Source organism: Streptopelia decaocto, assembly GCF_964273445.1.
Source record: "Streptopelia decaocto genome assembly, chromosome: Z".
In the NCBI taxonomy this organism is placed as follows: domain Eukaryota; kingdom Metazoa; phylum Chordata; class Aves; order Columbiformes; family Columbidae; genus Streptopelia; species Streptopelia decaocto.
The window spans coordinates 4,742,047-4,760,657 of NC_138657.1; the positions used below are offsets into that span (position 1 = coordinate 4,742,047).

Genomic DNA, 18,611 nt, shown 5'->3' on the forward strand with positions numbered 1-18,611 from the left:
CTCTAGTGAATAGCAGTATATTATGAGTACTCTAAACAGCTCTAATTCCATTCAAATAAAATCAAACACAAAGCTTAACTTTGGATGGAACAAGTATACTTCGGGGCTGTGGACTTTCAGAGCTGCAACCTTAATAAATAAGGACATTTTCTCATCTCATCTCCTGCTGGTGAGTGAACTTCAGAGAGTTGGGCTCCTATCCTACAATTCTTAATCAGCAAACATAATCACTAGCAACTAAAGGATGCCAAATAATGGAACTTGTCCAAATTAAAACCCCCAACGACAGGTAACAGAGGTGCTGGATTTTCAGCACAAACTGTTCCCCTTACAGATCCACTCCTACTCCATTTTAACACCTGCTAATGTAGACACAGTCACTATTTGTGATACACATGCAAAGCTGTTTCAAGGAGGACAATATCATTAAACACCACAAGACAAAAAGTTACTTCTTAAATTATATTTACCAACAAAAACCTCTCACCTGAGCTTGTTCTGGAGTTTCGCCCGCGAAGTAGAAGATGTAATGCTCTTCACTAAAGTGCTGAACTACTATCTGAAAACAGTTTGGCCTTAAAAATAAACAAAACAAATATAAGTTTTAGTAATCTCTGTAAAATTAACAGACACTTTCACTTGTTGATCTGTGCCAAAATGAAGTTTACACTGAACAAATACGTTTCTGCTCTTTGTAAGAATCATTGAATCAGTTCTTTGTTCTGTACACGTAGCACCATCACACACGGAAAGAGGAAGAACTCCAACTAGAACATTCCCCAAGTGCTTCAAAACTCTATTTGTTTTGAATGTATTATTTCATTTCAAGAAAATAACAGTATTGCTAATTTGTTTTGGAATATTGAGAAGCTTTTAGAACAGTCTGTACTGAACAGGCCTGTATGCCAACCCACAATCGAGGCAAAAAAAGGCATCTGGTAATGGACAAGTCAACAAGGATTCTTCCTGGAGATTTGAAAAGTGGGAGAGGTTCAGCATTAGTTCCCAACCAATTAATCTGACATTAAGGATTTGTTCTTTCAGGAGTTCGGGAAACAATATTAACATGGGACGCATTCAGATAGAGAATTCCTTATGGTTCTTTCGAGACATGAAATGTGTACCGGATCACACACTAATCACTGAATGTATGTAACACAAACCTCTACAACCCTAAATACAATTATAGTGTCTTTGCCATTTTGTGTACCTCGCTTGCCAAAAAGTCAACCAGAAAAAGCATTGTTTTGTTAAATTACAAGCTATTTAAAGCACACACTTCACTCGTGATCTCTCACACTGTGCTCAAGGAAATTCAGTTCTCCCAAAAACAGTGTTGACATGAAGTGTCCCCCTTCACTTGCAAAGGAGTTTCGGTCTGCGTGGATTTCAGCGCCTGCAGAAGCGCTGACACAGCAAAAGGGATGTAGCTGGGTCTGGGGTTACTTAAATCATCACCACAAAAGAATCATACAAAGCTACACACTTCAACGTACTTCTGAGACAAGGGCAAATGCAGTTATTACTTAAAATGCAGGAGCAGCTTCATCTCACTAAGAGCTTCCTAAGCTTGTGTGACCATCCATCTCCTCCCCCCTCAATTAGTGCCACTTACTGTCCAACTTCAACTTACAGCACAGTGTTTCTTAAAAGCTGCTTAAGAGACAGTCATGGTTAACCAAAATATTGCTTGTTTACAATACACACCACAGCCTCCTGTGTAATTGCCAACTTACACAAGGAATATTTCAGTATTTTTTTTTTTTTATTACTGTCCTGGTACCCTTTACCTAAATTTATGCTTCTCATTCCATTAGTTTAATGAGGTTTTTTTCAAAATTATTTTTTAAAAAACCCCAAACAATGAAAAAGCAACAACACAACAGATCAAATAAAAGCACCGGTCCTGCCTCTTAAGAAATGACACTAATTTTAAGAGTCCTGAAGTTTTCTCAGACAAATAAATTGACTCTGCATCATTTTTAATATATTAAGATCCACAGGATAACCATAATTTTTATCCAACACTTGTAGGAGTAAGTGAACCTATTTCTTCCACGTGACATTATAATTCAGGACAGTGGAGGCTTTTTTTGTAACTACCCGTGAACAAATATGTTTCTTGTTATTAACAATATTGAAAAGACTTCTGATTCTCAACTTGTTTGCTGATAATCATATCCCTCGAAGCTGATGAATTTTGAATATCAAAGTATTACAGCAAATAAGATTTGATGTGAAAATTGTCTCTGAATATAGTAATTGTGCAAAAATAATTTCTGAGGCTGTTGACTTTTATGAACTAGTTTACTGCTAAATTGGTCTAATTTAACAATAGTACTTGTTCTTAAATAGAAAAGCACTTCTAGACTCCATCTAACCAAGTTTGATTTCAAATACCTATCAAGAAAATGCAGATCTTTCAGAACTGACAGAATTCTTTATCCTGTCAATTCTTGGTTCAAAAGGGTTAAACCCCTCAGATTATAACCTCCAGTGTCTGTAAAATGAAACGTGGAATAATTAATGCACTCAATATTTCAAAGTGGCAATGCAAAATAAGCTCGAACCATCATCGCATCTTATCTCACAATAAAACTTCAATACTAAATTCTACAATTTCTAACTAGATGTTGTTTACGAACAGTTGCTAGCAACTGAGTTGCCATGGCTAAACAAGTTACTACTCATCAGGTACCTCTGGCTACATCTTCTCTCGCACTCCACAACACTAGAGGTCCTTGTTATGAACCAAGAGCCACATTACAAGCCAGGGCTACTCGTTTGCTAGCAACGTGTTGCCCACGTCTTGCACGTGTCCCAAACCAGCAGTCGAGTCTCTTGCTGCACATGTGAGAATTAAAATTCAGCATCTTACCTGCCAAACAAACTGTCATGTACTCCGTAGACAGAACACACGCTAAGGTCTATTAGTCCTTTAGGTTTTGTGGCTCGTTTTTCACTTTCAAAATAAATAAGCTGGGCATCATTTCCCTCTAATATAAAGTACAAGTTCTTCCATCTCTTTCCTTTACCTGTGGAAATGTCAAGCAAAAAGTTACAATACTCTTTAAGAAAGTATAAATTTTGTAAATGCAGGAAACAAAACAGGGCAGTAACATTTTTGTCAAATTGCAAACAGAAGAACAATGTATAGGTAATCACAGTAAAGCTATAATATCAGTACATATACTCAATTTTCTGCATGTGGCTAAATCCAGACCCTCTTCAGAGATGCAGGTAGAGGTGGCAAAAGGTTCCCTAAAGATTTTCACTAATTTCCAGAGGATTAAGCAAGTGCGGATGAGCTGCTTGGACAGTGAGTTCCTGGCAATGTTAAACCTCTGCATCTACACAGTTTGCAAATAATAATGCTCTGTGTCTCCATTTATTACAATTTTAATCAAGAAATAGACTCTCAACATGAAAAAGTTACTCCCAAACTCCGACCGACATTTAACAGATTGCATTACAGTATCTAAAAACAATATGGCTGAAGATATGGGAATATGCCATATGCAAATTTAAATCAGAAGCATGCTCCAAATGATACTATATCTAAGAATTTGTCTGGTTCCACTTGTTTCAGAGAAAATTTTCTCTGAACTACAACACAGTAGGAACTTTCTGCAACTAATTAATGCAGAAGTCATGATACCATTTAGAAATAATTAAAAAAAAAAAAACCCTTACAGCCTTAATTTTATACTCTGATCATCACAAATCCACCACAGGCCTCAATAAACGAGTAGCAAAAGTGTTATGAATAGACAAATCTAACATCCAGTTATTACACTCTGTCACCTAGATGGAAGAGTGATGTTATTGAATTTGCTCCATATGCAGCTTTGTGCGTCTCCCTACACCCACTCAGTACTCTGGTTTGCACATTTAAAGTATCTCGTTATCTGTGTTAGGTAATGGTTGTCAATACATTCTCATTTGATCCCTCACTCTGTGACATCCCTCTAACACATTCTCTCAGACTCATCCTTCTCAACAGAAGGGACGATTTCCTTGTTCTGTTCAGAGGGTCTACAGTTTGGGGCGGTGTGAGTTTTTAAATGTCTCTCTCATATTTAGCTATATTTAAAATCATACTTTCTCAATTCTGGTTGGTATCCAGATTACTGACTGTAACCCACCCTTCTAGTTATGGGCTCTGCCATTTGCCTACATTTTACTACCAACAGCTTTTCTGTTTCCATTAATGCCGATTTTTTAAATAGTAGAAAAGTAACAGTTGTTAAGGGACTAGCTTACTCAGAACTTCTAAGACTTGCTCAATAGCAATTCGTCAGGGTTATACTGAGTTGAATCAATACGTATTTGTGTGTCAATGTATTTCTGTGTGTTATGGTGACTGTGTCAGTGTTAGAACCCTAGGAAAGTAGCTATGTATCTCATACAGCAGAATATACATTTTAAATTCAAAATTTAAAACATACGACCTAACTTGGAATAACAAAACTACATCAGCTGCACCCTGCAATGAATGCAGAGATTGATACCACTCTAGCTCTCTCTAACCTACTCTACCAGCCAGAATTTAATGAGTTCCATGTTAAATACAAACACATTTTACAATAATATACTTAATTTAATGAGTTTGAAGGCTACCTTTGACAAGGATGCCTAGTTCTTGTGCTGTGCTCTGAACAGCTGCCAATCAGCGTTTTCACACTGCATGTAACTTTATGCTTCGCGTTGTTCTATTCATTCTATATTAACTTCACTAAGGATGCATGTTCAGCTTGGAGAAGGCAGGTTTTTTAAGTACCAAAAAATAAACATAACTCACTTTTTTTCAGAAGATAACCTTTTTTCACAATATTTTTATAAAAAGCATCCTTTGTTTTCCGACGAATTGTATTGTAGATTTCTTTGCCATCCAGTGTATCATTAAGCACTTGCTCTTGGTGCTGGTAAACATGTAAGAAAAACATATATTAAGCTCAGAAATCACCATTAAAAATTGCATACTATGAAGCTGCAACCAGCATCATCTTACTGAATGCTACCAACTCACTACTATTGTTTTCTCTCATGCATTCTAGTAAAGCAACATAATTTTTCATACCATACACTTGCTAGAAATGTAATATAACTATTTCCATAAATATTGGAGAAAAAAAGGTTTCAATAAAAAACACTTTCTACTAAGTACCATTGTATATTTTTCATCCTAAATAAAAAGCAGGTTCTTTCGTGATGATTTCTATTAATTCATGCAATTCTTTAAAGATTTATCTAGCTTCTAACTGCCTTCAATCAAAGCTTTTGGGACGGAGTAATCATGGATAATCACAATTAAAACCGACTCAAAGTTGCACAGTCCCTCATTAACCTCATTAGAACTCATGTGTCCTAATTGAGTAGAACTCTAGACCAAAAAAAAACCCACAAAAAAAAATAAAAAAAAAAAACAGGAAACAGAAAAAGGATAAATTCACACATAAAACGTAGGATCTGGAATGCAAGTAACAAATGAGAATGGCCAAAAGCCAAGCCAAGTTTGACCTTGCTGAGTAAGCTGATCAGCAAAAGTTCTTTAGCTGTAACAGAACTTGAAAAGCAAGACTGTCAAGCAGTGAAAACAGCAACAAGGTGAACAGTAACATATGAATCGCCTTATACCAAACATTCTATTTTTCTTCTTTTTCTATGTATCTACAAGAATTATGATTTGGAAAAAAAAAAGACAAAAACTACTTTGGTAAAACTACTTTGGTAATACTAACAGGAATTACATGACATATAATGGAAGCAACATCCAGATGTTTATGAGCTCAAGATAATTTCCACATTAACTACTTAAGGGGTAGTGTGCAAAATAACAGATTTGGTGACAAGTATTTTGAAGTATATTTCATATTAGACACAGGAGGTCAATCAGACTGAGTTTAAAAGCATGCAAGACTTTTTGAAAAACACAGAACATGGCAGTGTGGAAGGGAGATAACTAAGCCAAACATAAATTGTACCAGTGACCACTAAATTTTAAACAAAGAAAGTCACAAATATATCTGAATATGTTAAAGGAATCTGAAGTAGTCTCACAGGAAAAATTAGTCGATGCAGAGATTATTAATACAGGAACTGTAAGTACATATGCAAAAAGGCTAAAATTAAGACAATTACTGCCACGATTCAAGAGCATGAGGAAAGTTACCAGTGAAGCCTTCCAAGGAGCAATCTCAGGATTCATTATTTGCTTGTTGTCCCAGCCACATTACCAAGCACAAGCAAATAAATGGGAAGCACTGATGATCAAGAGAATCAGCAGTACACAAAAGATCGTAAGAACAGTGTGTAAGTCTACTAGTACAACAGAAAAGTTACATCTGTTGATAGTTACCACTGGAAAACAGAACATGAGAAACCTGGCCAGCTGCGTCACTCAGAGGAGGACTGAGTTATGAGATAACGTGGCTGTGACAAGGTGCTGGGTCTGGCAGGGATGGAGTTAACTTTCATCACAGCAGTCCTTGTGGTATCGTGTTTTAGTTTTGTGACTAAAACATTTTGGCTGTTGCTGATCAGTGCCTACACAGAGTCAAGGACTTCTCCATTTCCTCCTCCTCAGCGAGGTGACTGGGCTGGCAAGAAGCTGACCAAAAGCACATTCCGTGCCCTACAACATCACGATCAGCAATAGAACTGCATGTTTTGGGGTGGGGGAGGTGTCTTCCTGGGTGACTGGTGCTCAGAGACCACCTGGAAATGAGTCTGCTTGTGGGAGGTGGTGAGTGACTGCACTTGGCACCCCCACCAACCCTTTGCTTATTAAACTGCATTTACCTCAACCCAGGAGTGTCTTCGATTCTGTGCCCATCCCACAGGACAGGGGTGAACAAGCAAAGGTGCGGGTCCTTAGCTGCTCGCCGAGGTCAACCCACCACAGAATACGACACCTGTTCTAGGATATTTCTCCAAACCGTTTTCCAGAGAGACAGGGAATTACCCATGATATGGTACTCTAAACTGTGCTGGTACATGACATTTTAAAACAGGAGAGCTGGCACCAAAATGGTTGCCAGCAGGGCGACTATGAGAACATTACAAAGGGACAGCTTTGGTACACTTAGTGAGCTAAGGGAAAAAAGAAGACATGTTCTCATATTAATAGAAGAGACCTCGCAAAGGGGAATTAATTGACCATAACTCTAGGGAGGAAATTAAACTCCTAAGCACTGAAAGTTTGGGAACAGAGAGGGAACAATATATATATGTATACTTTATAGCTAACTATAAGCTTACGAAAAGCTAGATGATGTGGTGTGGTTATTACTGGTGGTCTCTTGGAATGAACTTCTGCTATGGGGCCAGAGTGCTCCAGAACAAACCCTGCAACAGTCCCTGAAGCTTTTCCACACACAGGGGAGAGGGTGAACACGTCAGGACAGAGACAGCTCACCGTGTTTTATATTGACTAAAAGCCACCCTCTGGTAAGGTAATGCATTTGAGGATAAAACTAGAGAAACACATGCTAAAAACATTAAAATAGGAGATGATACTGTTTTACTATAATGGGTATCTCTGCTGTAATTCAGTTCCCATAGTATAAACTGATTCAGTGATGATTATGTCTGTGTCTCCAACAACAAACGCCCAGAGATGAAATCTTACCTGCATGGGAACAGGGTCTTTAAGGTAATATCCCTCTACAATCTGTTCCTTTCTATAGTGCTCAATGATGTCAGCAATACTGTTCCAATAAGAAAAAGAGGATTAAAATGTTAAACAGGCTGGATTTCGCTCTGCTTGAGAATGTGCACAAAACCACAGAAAACTTTCTCACAGTTTTAATAAAATCAAGTGCTAAACCTCATAATCTCCTTCGTAGCAATGAGAATTTACTAATATACTGAAGTCAAGAAAGTTCGCTAAACTGTACTCAGAATGTATTAATTCTAAACTCTGCAAAATATTTTAATTAGTTACTTAAAATGCTAAATGAGGACACTGCTTTTACCACAGTCAAGCAGCGCATGTGCATTACCAGCTCTCCAAACAGGCTGAAAATTGCTATTTCATTGGCAATAAATTTCAAAGTCCCAGAGTAAGTAGGGAAGGGGAATGGGAGATACCGCATGTGTAGAACAATTTCCTTCTAGGAGGACAGGAATAGAAAACAAGATTTGTAGCGGAGTTTACAGAGATTATACTTTGAAATCAAAGAGCTATCCTGCTAAATTAAATACTCAATCAATAACACTCCTCTACAGGAAAGCTTGCATTTTAATCACCAGATTCAGATAACAATTGCATTTGGGAAGCTGAGAAGTAGTGAAAGATACAATCTGAAATTCAAGTCTTTCGAGTTAATCTTTTTTTTGCAGTTACCCGAAATTTACACCATAATAAAGAACAGCAAAATGGACATCAATAGAAATTAATCATTCATATGCAAAATATCAACCTAAAAAAAGAACTAAATAATTCAGCAGGAGAAAGAAAATAGTGTGTTTTCTCACTTCGCACACACTTAGCTGTGTGTGCACAGATAATAAAGCACATAGCAATGAAATCTTCGACCTGTTACAACTGGATACAGTTGTGTCCAACACAAGAACAATATCTGATACTCTAAGAATAATCTCAAAAACATTTAAATAAAGCAATAGCAAGATATCTCGTCACTTTTCTCTCTCATTCTAAAGCTACAAAGTAGCGCACACTTGATAAAACAATTAATCTTCCCAAAAATACTTTTTCTTTTTCAGGTCTGTAGAATGAAATGAATTTTTATTTCAGCATTACTGAAATCAAATTATTTATTTCAATTTTTACCAAGATGCGATCTGCATATGCCATTTTCTGCATAAAAATGTAAACTTTGCCACACTACAGAAAACAATGACTCGGTCATTATATTTTGCGTGTTCAACAGGTACCACAAACACCTTGTAGTAAGTAAAACAGCATTACACGGTTTTACTCATATCAAGAATACCTTGACTGTCAATGCCGCCTCTCCTTCCTGGGTTAAAAATGCCAGCAGGAGTTCCTCAATGTTAGGAGCAGGTGCCTAATTTCTTCCAGTATCGTTAAACAGGCTGAAGAATAAACTCGGTTGTATCTGAAAACTCCCTTTTGTAGTTTATATAGCCTGGGGCTTTCTGCCTCGATGGAGTGACTAAGGGCTTGTCCCTGCAGCCCTCGCAAACTCGACTCAGACGGTCACTTGTGCGTTCCCCTTCCAAAAGCCAGAACAAACCCACCGCTGCGAACACAAAGATACCAGGTATCTCCAGACAAGTACGCTGCAGGACGTGGAATCTGCAAGCGATCGCAGTTATCTAACGTGTAGGACGTCAAGCGTGAAATCGGACTGACCACAAAACTTATCTAAGGGACAGGAAAATGAATCACAGCCCTTTTCAATGTCTGGCAGAAACAAAACTCCCGCTTGCACAAAACGCATCAAGGACGGGGTAAGTAAGCATGGATTTTGAAAACGTTATTGAACTTGGTCTGACATACAGAAATAAAGATGGATCTCAATACTACATTACAGTTACTTTGGTGATTTTAAAGTGCTCAGCATATGGCTTGTTAGGTTCCCCAGATCTCAACTACTTGTAGGATTTTAGAAGTATCTCATCACCAGCAGCAGTATCACTTTTTTAATACTTAAAGAGTGAATTCAGAGTTATTCCAAGAGCTGACATTTCAAATAACAAAGAATCCAGAAAGCAGAACTAAGCAACACCATTGTTAAATTACAAAGAATTAATGTTAAACCCACATTCTCCAGGATATCACAATACAGATTAATCTGCCAGTTGAAACAAAATTATCTTTGAATTGTCTACTAAATTTTCCAATTGTGCTGCCTCTCAAATTCAAGATAACTTGAAAGCTCATTCTCAGCTACAGGGCCAATGTTTCTTATCCTCTCCTGTGACACAGAATCACAAAGACAACCCCCTGATTTTACAGGTTTTTTTGAATGAAACCTGTTATGTAGGTTGAATTTTGGAAAGAAGGCAGGTAAAGACAGGAGAAATGGCCTGGTGTGCTTTTCCTACCGCATGTTCTAAAATCAGGATTGAAACATCACATAAAAACACCGTGAAAATTGCATATGAAGTTATTCACAGGGCAGCTGAGCACAGAAAGCAGTTCTGGAGAACACCAAGGCCAAGTCCTCAGCCAAAGCAGCTCAACAAGGCCAGGTTGCTCTGTGCCCTTCTTCAATCATATCCTGAGCATCTCCAAGGATGGAGACTTCATACCTTTCTAGGTAACTTGTCCTATCACCCTCACAGTACACTCACAACCGCACATCTTCGGACTGAGATTTGATGACATGGTTACAGAAATTTACAGAAATCACAACTGCATGTGGCCTGCCTGCAATGGAGTTAATTTTCTTGTCAGCAGCCCATGCAATGTTCTGTTTTAGGTGTGCGACTGAAATGCCGTGTTGGTGGCACACCAGTGTTTTGCTGTCACTGAGCCACGCAAGCAGAGCAGGGCTGGGCACGGAGCTGGGACAGGACACAACAGGACAGCTGGCCTGACACAGCCAAAGGGATATTCCCCCCCATATAGCCCCGCACTCAGCAATAAAAGCCGAAGAAAAGGGGAAGAGGGAGAAGGGGGCATTAAAAGGCCTGACCCCAGCCAGCAGATAAACACCCTGCAGTGCTTGCTCATCCCCTGCCCTCAGGACAGGGGAGAACACAGGAAAAAACAAATGCGATGAAACTCTGTAGGTCAAGATAAAGAGAGCCTGCTAAGCGAAGAAGGGGGGACCCGTGATGCAAAAGCAATCGCTCACCACCCATCACGAGCAGACTGATGCCCAGACAGTCTGAGCAACATCAGCCTTGGAAGACGAAACATCCCCTCTGTTTTTTATTGCTGAGCGTATCTCTCTTTGGTCAATCTGAGCCTCTGGGAAACTGAGAAAGCCTCAACACTGTTCAAGCACTGCTCAGCAAGAGCCACAACACTGGTGTGTTATCAACACTGTTTTGGCCACAAATCTGAATCGTGGCACCATACAGACTGCTGAAAAGAAAATTAACTCTACCCCAGCCAGGCTCAGTATGGCCACCAAGAACTGGCTGTGACAATTTCTCCATGAAAATATTTTTCAAGGAATAAACAAAAAGATCATAGCTTTACTAAAGTCTGGGGGAAAATACTCCTTTTTTTACATAGTCAAAGTAATTTCCCCGATATGTATGTAACAGAGGTGCTATACATTTGGACTGAAGTGGAAAGATAAAAGACTACAGGTAGGCTGTTCAGCAGAACTGATACCAACGAATGAAATAATGACAGCAGACCTCAGTATGACGGATTGCAAACACAGCCTGTAGGTCATACTCAACAACAGAAATTTTAAGCTATTTACATACAGAGTGTGGTGGGTGCACAAGCAAAAGCAACAGGCTGGTGGAAAAAATAAGCCTCCCTGTGCAGCACAGACTATGAGATTCCCGAGACGTGCCCAGGATCTCTTTCCCTATGATCACACAGAATAACTTCTGGAATACCAGCAGTAGGTTATTGTGGTTCCAGTCCCACGTCTGGATTTATAAAATATATCAGAGGAAAAAAAAAAACAAAACAAAACACAAGTTCTTTCGTTTTGTGGGTCCTTATTATCCTTCAGCTTCTTACTTTTGTATGGAAAATCGTGGTCTACAATTTATTGAGACTACAACTGTAATCCAATCAACACTCATCATCACAAAAACTGTAAGATAGTATTTAATATACTCTCCTACCAAACACAATTCTGTAAAGACGTGGTCTAATAGTAGTATCAGATTTCAAAGGAGATACCTTGAGAGCATTTATGGAAACAGCTTAATATGTGACTGAATGTGAGCCTAGGAATGTAGTAGTAATCCACCAAAACGTGCAACAAAAAGTAAGCCTTTTAAAGCTGTGCAGATCCTCTCACACTGAGGAAGATCCCTGCAACTATTAAAATATTAAAAAAAAAAACCTAAAAGCATTTTGTTATAGTTTAGTGGTGCTTAACTGTAAGATCTTGTTTTCCATTCGACACCATGGAAAGAACCTTCTTCAGATAGATGTAACTTATATACATGCCTCAAGTGAATCCAGCACTGTATTCTAAAGTAATCTCAAGCAGTAACTCACTTAATGTATCAACCTTCTGAAAGTATACTATTTAATGCTGCAAAACCATCCGAGACTATTCAGAGCTCCAGTAATTTGCTCCGTTAGTTTGACATTACCTAGGGTGGGGGCTCCTGGTCTATCATCCTCCTAATAAGCCATTTAACTAGAAAATGGGTAACAGAGCATTTACCTTCATGAAAGGCTGAAACTGCAGCTAGCTTGGTTTTCAATGAGAATGTTTGGAGGCCAGACTGATTAATGCAGAAGGTATTCAAGCAGCCTGGGTGTGGGATATGCATAGGTTTATAAGGTTCCAATTGTTTAGCCTCACACCAGCATCCACTGAACTTCTTAGTTAGGAGACCTTGACATTTCCTCAGACACATCAGCTGCTGGATCTCTACCTGCTCAGAAGCCAAGCTGGAAGCGAGAGAAATTCTCTATTGGGATGAAGAATGCCCTGGTTCTAGGTGAGCAAGTCTGGAAAAGTGCTGATTTTGTGAGGGAGGCAATAGCCTCTGTTAAAAAGTGGGAGGTGAGTTTTCACTACTGAGAAGTCTCGCATCTACAACTCTAAAACCAAGATTCTCAAGGCTGGAGCTGTACTGATATCTTCTCCCACAAAAGGAGAAACATATCTCCTGTTATTTCTTATTCTTTTTGTACAAATAACTTTTTTTGGTACCAACAGCAAGCCAAACAGATCCCAAGTTTGCTCACTCTAAATGAAGTGATCTGTACTTCTGAACCAAGTTTCACACATACATTACAACACAATTTAGTTTTTCCAACAACAAAAGTATTTTTCGCTGTTTCTGTAAATATCTATTATTTCAAAACCCCATTGAACTTCTCAGATAGAATTTACATTTTTGTTTTCCCTTTTCAAATAGACGAGAATACAAACAGCAGCTTCCACAACAACACAGCGTTGTTGTCTCTTAGTTACAGATCCACATATGATCCATATGATCCACAATCTATAGTGTGAAGAAATTAGTTTGCAGAATGACAGCTCCTTAAAATAAACAAGGTACACTCAGGCTTCTGCAAGCTTTGAGAATTTGCTCAGTTAGAAGTAACTACTAAGCAAGTTAGGTAAGAAAGCTACAGTCTTATAGCAGTAAATGATTACCAGGAGAAAGTTATATAAATCCTTTACACAAATATAAAATATGCACAATTCCTCTTAGAATTAAAACTCACCTATTGTAGTATCTGCCTCCCATCATAAACTGATTGTTTGATGTTGGACATATTTTAAAACGCTGAATATTTTCACTGGTCCGAAAATAAAGTGAATAATCACCAGGCGTATTATCTGAAGGCCTCACCAGAAAACTGCATACCTGACCAACTGAAAAGATACCATAATGTTGTTATTTTTCTTAGTGTTATATATGAGTCCTTATCAATCTATTTCCACATAAATTAGTAAAAATTGCACATTTAAAAATACAAAGTCTGTAAGGTAAGTTGCAGCAGTGATCTCAAACTCGATGAAATAGTAATAAACTGCCAAAATTAATGCAAAATGGTTCAGCAGCAGCTGGCAACCTAGCCACATTTTTGCCACCTCTTTACAAGAGCATACAAAGTTGGGCAATATGTTTTCAAAAACTAACAATTTCTGTCCTAATATTTAAAGTATGCTATTTAACAATATGAGCCAGAAATCTTGATGTTTTCATTTAAATAAATATTTGCTCTACAAAAGGGCTAAAAAAGTTTGTAATGTATTTTCCTTCAGGTATATAAAAACATATTCTCTACAGGTTTTTGATGAAGACATAAGTAAAAAAATTATTATTTTTAAAAATTATTTCAACCAAAAATTATGAAATTAACTGTACTTGAGAACATACTCAATATTCATAGCCACAACAGTTTTTGCAATGTAGTTACAACCACAGGGGCTGGTCAGACTAAGACACTAATGTATGTTCACATATAAAAGGAAGTTTTGCCACAGTTTAATATGAACAGGATCACTTTGTACCATTTCACTACCTCTGTATTTCGATCAGAAATACAAGTACCTGTCATCAGCGAATTGTAAGCCTCTTGTTTGGAGATCTTCCCATGGAACCATCTTAACAAAGATGAAGAGAAAAATTAGAAAGCAAGACTACCAGTTCTCTTTTTTGGCTGTGGTGACATCCAAGGCTCTGGCACCTATGAATTGATCTTTATTTAAAAAGACCTAATACATATAGATGAGATAATCATTATGCTGCTCAATGATTCTGTTCTACCAACAGCATGAAATAAACTAAACAAGTATATAAATAATTTCAATAAAAATGTCCAACACTTGAAGTTCAAATTCAACTGTGCTTAGAGATGAAAATGAGTTGTCTAAATGCTGGATAATCTGATAGGCATAATTTGAAGTCAGTCTCATACAGCAATTTACTTGAGTCATGAAATCCAAAGCCCAAACAGGGAGGTTAAACACCGTACACAGAAACACGAACTGAATTTTGCCAGGAAGTGAGGAAACAAAACCTACTTTTGTCAGTTTATTGAATACAAACTGCTTTGAGCTCACACCTCATACCTTCCCAGGGTCCTGCGTCAGAGCAGTGTCCTAAAATACTTCAGCAGCCTCTATCCGGATACTTATGACTACAGAGAACAGCTTGACATGCTACAACCCAATACCTCAGTCTGTCCTTTAAAGGAAAGCTAAAAATACGGCATTTTAGGTATGAGAAAAGAGCCCTAGTTGTAAATTTCGGGACAATCCCCTCCCTTGCCTGGCTGGCAATGCTGTGCTTGATGCACCCCAGGACATGGTATCATACTTTTATTTTTCTAATGGTATTTTGCTCTCTCCCCAGCGTTTACAGTTGTGCAGAACTGAAAACACTTTGCCTCTTAGGCAAACATTACTTTCAGAAAATACTCCATTGCACATATTTTGGCTGAAAGTGACCCTACAGGGACTAATTTAAGATTTTAACACTGCAAAACCCATCAGCAAAAGGCATACCTATTACAGGACTCTTTCACATTAATTATCCATGCATCTTCAGCAGCTAGTACAGAAAAAAGTCTTGAGATGAAAAAAAATAAATCTCTTTCCTTCATCTTCCCCAAAGTTGGGAAATTTCATAGCTGAAGTTTACAAATAGTTATGATTGCTTTTAATAACGAAACAAAAATCCTTACATTTTGCCTTCATGTGGATCTTCTTCTCTTCCCTAATAAGAAAATTAACATATTAAGTGCATGACAACAGTACAGCTCAGTTCAAAAAAATAAACTTCATAGGTTAAGACCTTCTGTAGAAAAAAAAACATTAAGAAGTTGGAGACATTTTTGAACTAAAGGGCTTACTGCAGTTCTATGAAAAGAAGTCTCCCTCCTCATTCACTAAGTGGAAATTCAGCCAAAATATGTTATTTCAGAGAATTGCCTGTGTCATGTTTCAAGTCCTTCTTTAGAGGTGGTAACTTCTTAAAATCTCAGCTTTCTTGAGGTTAACTCAACCTAGTAAATTTACAGTACCATTCGTTTGTACTTCTCTTTGAACACCACATGAATAAGCACTTTTTTGATACTGAATTAGGCTTTAAGGTTTGTTTAGCACTTTAAAGCTAGTAGATCAAATCACTACGTGTAGAAAAGCACATAACTGGAAAATGGGCAATTAAATGTCACAAGTGTTGGTTTATTACAATATTATTTTTATCAGAAAATCTCATTTAAGAAATGTGAGTATAAAATTACTTACCACTTCTTCTACTAGGTCTTCTACAATAAGACCTTGTTCATCTGTTCGTAGGTTTGTAACCCACATCCAGCCATCTTCCAATTCATTATGGACAATAAACATATCCCCTTTAAGGAAACTGAAGAGAGATACAGCATGATTTAAATCAGAGATAAAAACATAATACAAAGTTTAATGAACACAATGAATTCTTGTGTATAATTTAAGCAAAATACTTGAAAAAAAAAAGTTTATTAAAAACTGCATTAACTGATACCCCAGGCACAACATGTGTATTTTTCTTCACAGTTTAAATTGTTACTATATATGAGTATTTATACTTTCAATTTACATTTAGTATCTAATACATATTTCAGTCCTGTCAACTTCAAAGTGCGCTAAGGATGTATAAAACAAAAGTAACACCACAACCATATTAAAAGATAATATTGTTCTTTTATCAAGAAGGATAAAATATTAAACATAAGTAAAATAATGAGAAATACCCTGAAGAGTCTATAAGAAAATAATACTCCTTTCATTGAAAACTAACACTGCATAATGCAAGCCTGTGTAATACCTATTATTTATGTTGTCACATTTGAAGACAAGTGTTACAAAGAGCGTACAGAATAGTTATCAGAGAAGCCATGCAATTAGCTACAAGAAATTCATAAATGAGAAGCATTAGCATGTCTAAGGGAGTTTCATTTCTGGAAGGTTAGTGTAATTTACTCCGTAAGTGTTATCCCAAACTCGGGTCACAGGAAAACCTTTTACCGTAGTACAGCGAGACTTAACAATCAAGTTCGATGACGCATAAGGGTACATGAGATAGCAATGAAGTATTGAAGCTCATTAAATACCATTTCAGCCCAAAATTACATTGCAATTTTCCTGTGGCATTTCTTTCACTTGAGGTAGGCTAACCAAAAAGGCATTAATTAGAGCACAAAGGAAACAGCAAGAATTTTAAACCAAAAAAACAAAGCACTACTGAAAACACAGAATAAATTCAGGTTCTAATGTACCTAAATCCTAAAAATGGGCCATCGACAGCAAGAGCACCCTCCATCAGCTCTGTTACAAAGAATAAATTACTGCATGGAACACAGGCTGAAAATTAACTCTGTAATATTTCAAACTTTCTAAATTTCAACTGTGGTATCAAAAAATTTAAGTAAAGATTCTCTGAAATGCGTAGTCTTTGAAAGCATATTAATTTCACCCAAAACAAACTGAGAAGCTTGGTCCCAGCTATGCCAAAACCAGAATTATTTTAGCCATGTGGACCTCAAAAAACAAGCAAATAATTTTGCATTATAGCTGTATCCTAAAAGATGGAGAAAAGGTATCATTTTCTACAATTTTTGATGCTTTTTCCTCTTAAGTGGGCAGGTGCAATACAGCACTTAATGGACTCAATCTATCTTTTTATTCCTACATATAGTAGGAAGCTTTACTTGCAATATGCAATTAGTGAGTCTCCCCTGTCTTACCACCACCTTCTCATCCACTTAGAAAAACATTATCTGAGAGATTAATATGCTTACAGTTCTTGAAAGAGGTCAGACATGACTGGACTGTGAGCCTTGGGATAGATTTCCACCCCAATGAGGATATAAAGCTCTCATACACCTTTCTTTATTTCTTACACTAATACTCCTAAGAACAAGCCAATTCCCAATTCAGTTGGGGTGTTGACTGAACTTATGAAATCAAGTCTCATTAGACAGACTAGAAATCACTACAAATCTCATTCAAATCCTCCTACTTTTCCATCTGAAAAAAAAAAAAAGGCAGTATTAATTCCAAGTACACAGCACATCCTCTTCTGTTGGGTACAGACTGTTGGTTTTGTTTCCTTTCCACACAGTATGTCATGAAAATGCAAGAAAAGTGGGGACTACAGACAACCCCTAAGAAATTGTTGAGTTATCATCAATGTTAGAACAAGAGTAACAGTTAACCGAAAAATATGAGAATAGGAGAAGCAGGCCCACAATCCAGTCATTTTTTAAGATCTCTAAATTATGGGAGATTACACATTTAAAGTATTATTTGTTTGATACAAACTCTTTCCAAAAGGAGGAGGGACAAGAAGGAAAGCGAAAATCACTCTTGCTCATTTTATGGATAGACAACTTAGAAGAAATAGTCACCAATTTCATAAACACGGGTAAGAAAATAAATACTAGGACATCAAAGGCAAAGCTTTTTTTAACATTGCACCTTTTTTCTTATTCCTGCATCTTATGATTAGTCAATGCTCACATTGTCTTTCTAGTGGTCAGAATTGGTTTAGCTTGAACTATTTATCTGGTACTAGTTCTGCAGTCAGTTCAGGAAAAAAGCCTAGCTTATTTATTTCATGCACTCACACACGGCATTTCTGCACAAAATTCTTCCATACACAAATTTACATTCTTGGAGAAAAATGTAGGGCTTTATAAAATACAATTCAAAACTGTAACATTATGATAAACCTAATGTAAATTCCCTTACAATTAGCACAAACAAATATACTGAGAATAAAAAGTCTTATTACTATTTCCAACAAAAAAAAACAGAGCAGCAGCATCCTATAACACTACCATGTTAAGTCTGGACTGGACGGTATTTGCGTATGAACACACACTTAAATCGTTAGTATTTATAAATAGCCTTGACCATTTCAAAATTGCTACTATTATCAAAACATACCTTATTTCATCAGTTTCCGGCACTTTGGTGTAAGGCAGAATTGCTCGAACTCGCCTTCTGTCCTCCACAGGCTACAAT

The 18,611-nt window shown here is 37.2% G+C and overlaps 2 protein-coding genes across 3 annotated transcripts in view; one reads left to right on the forward strand and one right to left on the reverse strand.

Moving 5' to 3' along the window:
- CCNH (cyclin H) overlaps positions 1-18,611 on the forward strand; it is a 185,976-nt gene that overhangs the window by 33,390 nt on the left and 133,975 nt on the right. The window lies entirely within an intron of this gene.
- Positions 1-18,611, reverse strand: part of RASA1 (RAS p21 protein activator 1) — a gene marked incomplete at its 5' end in the record, with an annotated part of 60,453 nt that overhangs the window by 20,346 nt on the left and 21,496 nt on the right. For both annotated transcript variants that reach the window (XM_082074273.1, XM_082074274.1), the window contains 9 exons: positions 488-575; positions 2,879-3,035; positions 4,802-4,922; positions 7,631-7,709; positions 13,319-13,469; positions 14,152-14,204; positions 15,287-15,318; positions 15,852-15,969; positions 18,534-18,604. In XM_082074273.1, coding sequence (XP_081930399.1) covers positions 488-575; positions 2,879-3,035; positions 4,802-4,922; positions 7,631-7,709; positions 13,319-13,469; positions 14,152-14,204; positions 15,287-15,318; positions 15,852-15,969; positions 18,534-18,604 — 870 coding nt within the window. The remainder of the gene's footprint in view (positions 1-487; positions 576-2,878; positions 3,036-4,801; positions 4,923-7,630; positions 7,710-13,318; positions 13,470-14,151; positions 14,205-15,286; positions 15,319-15,851; positions 15,970-18,533; positions 18,605-18,611) is intronic.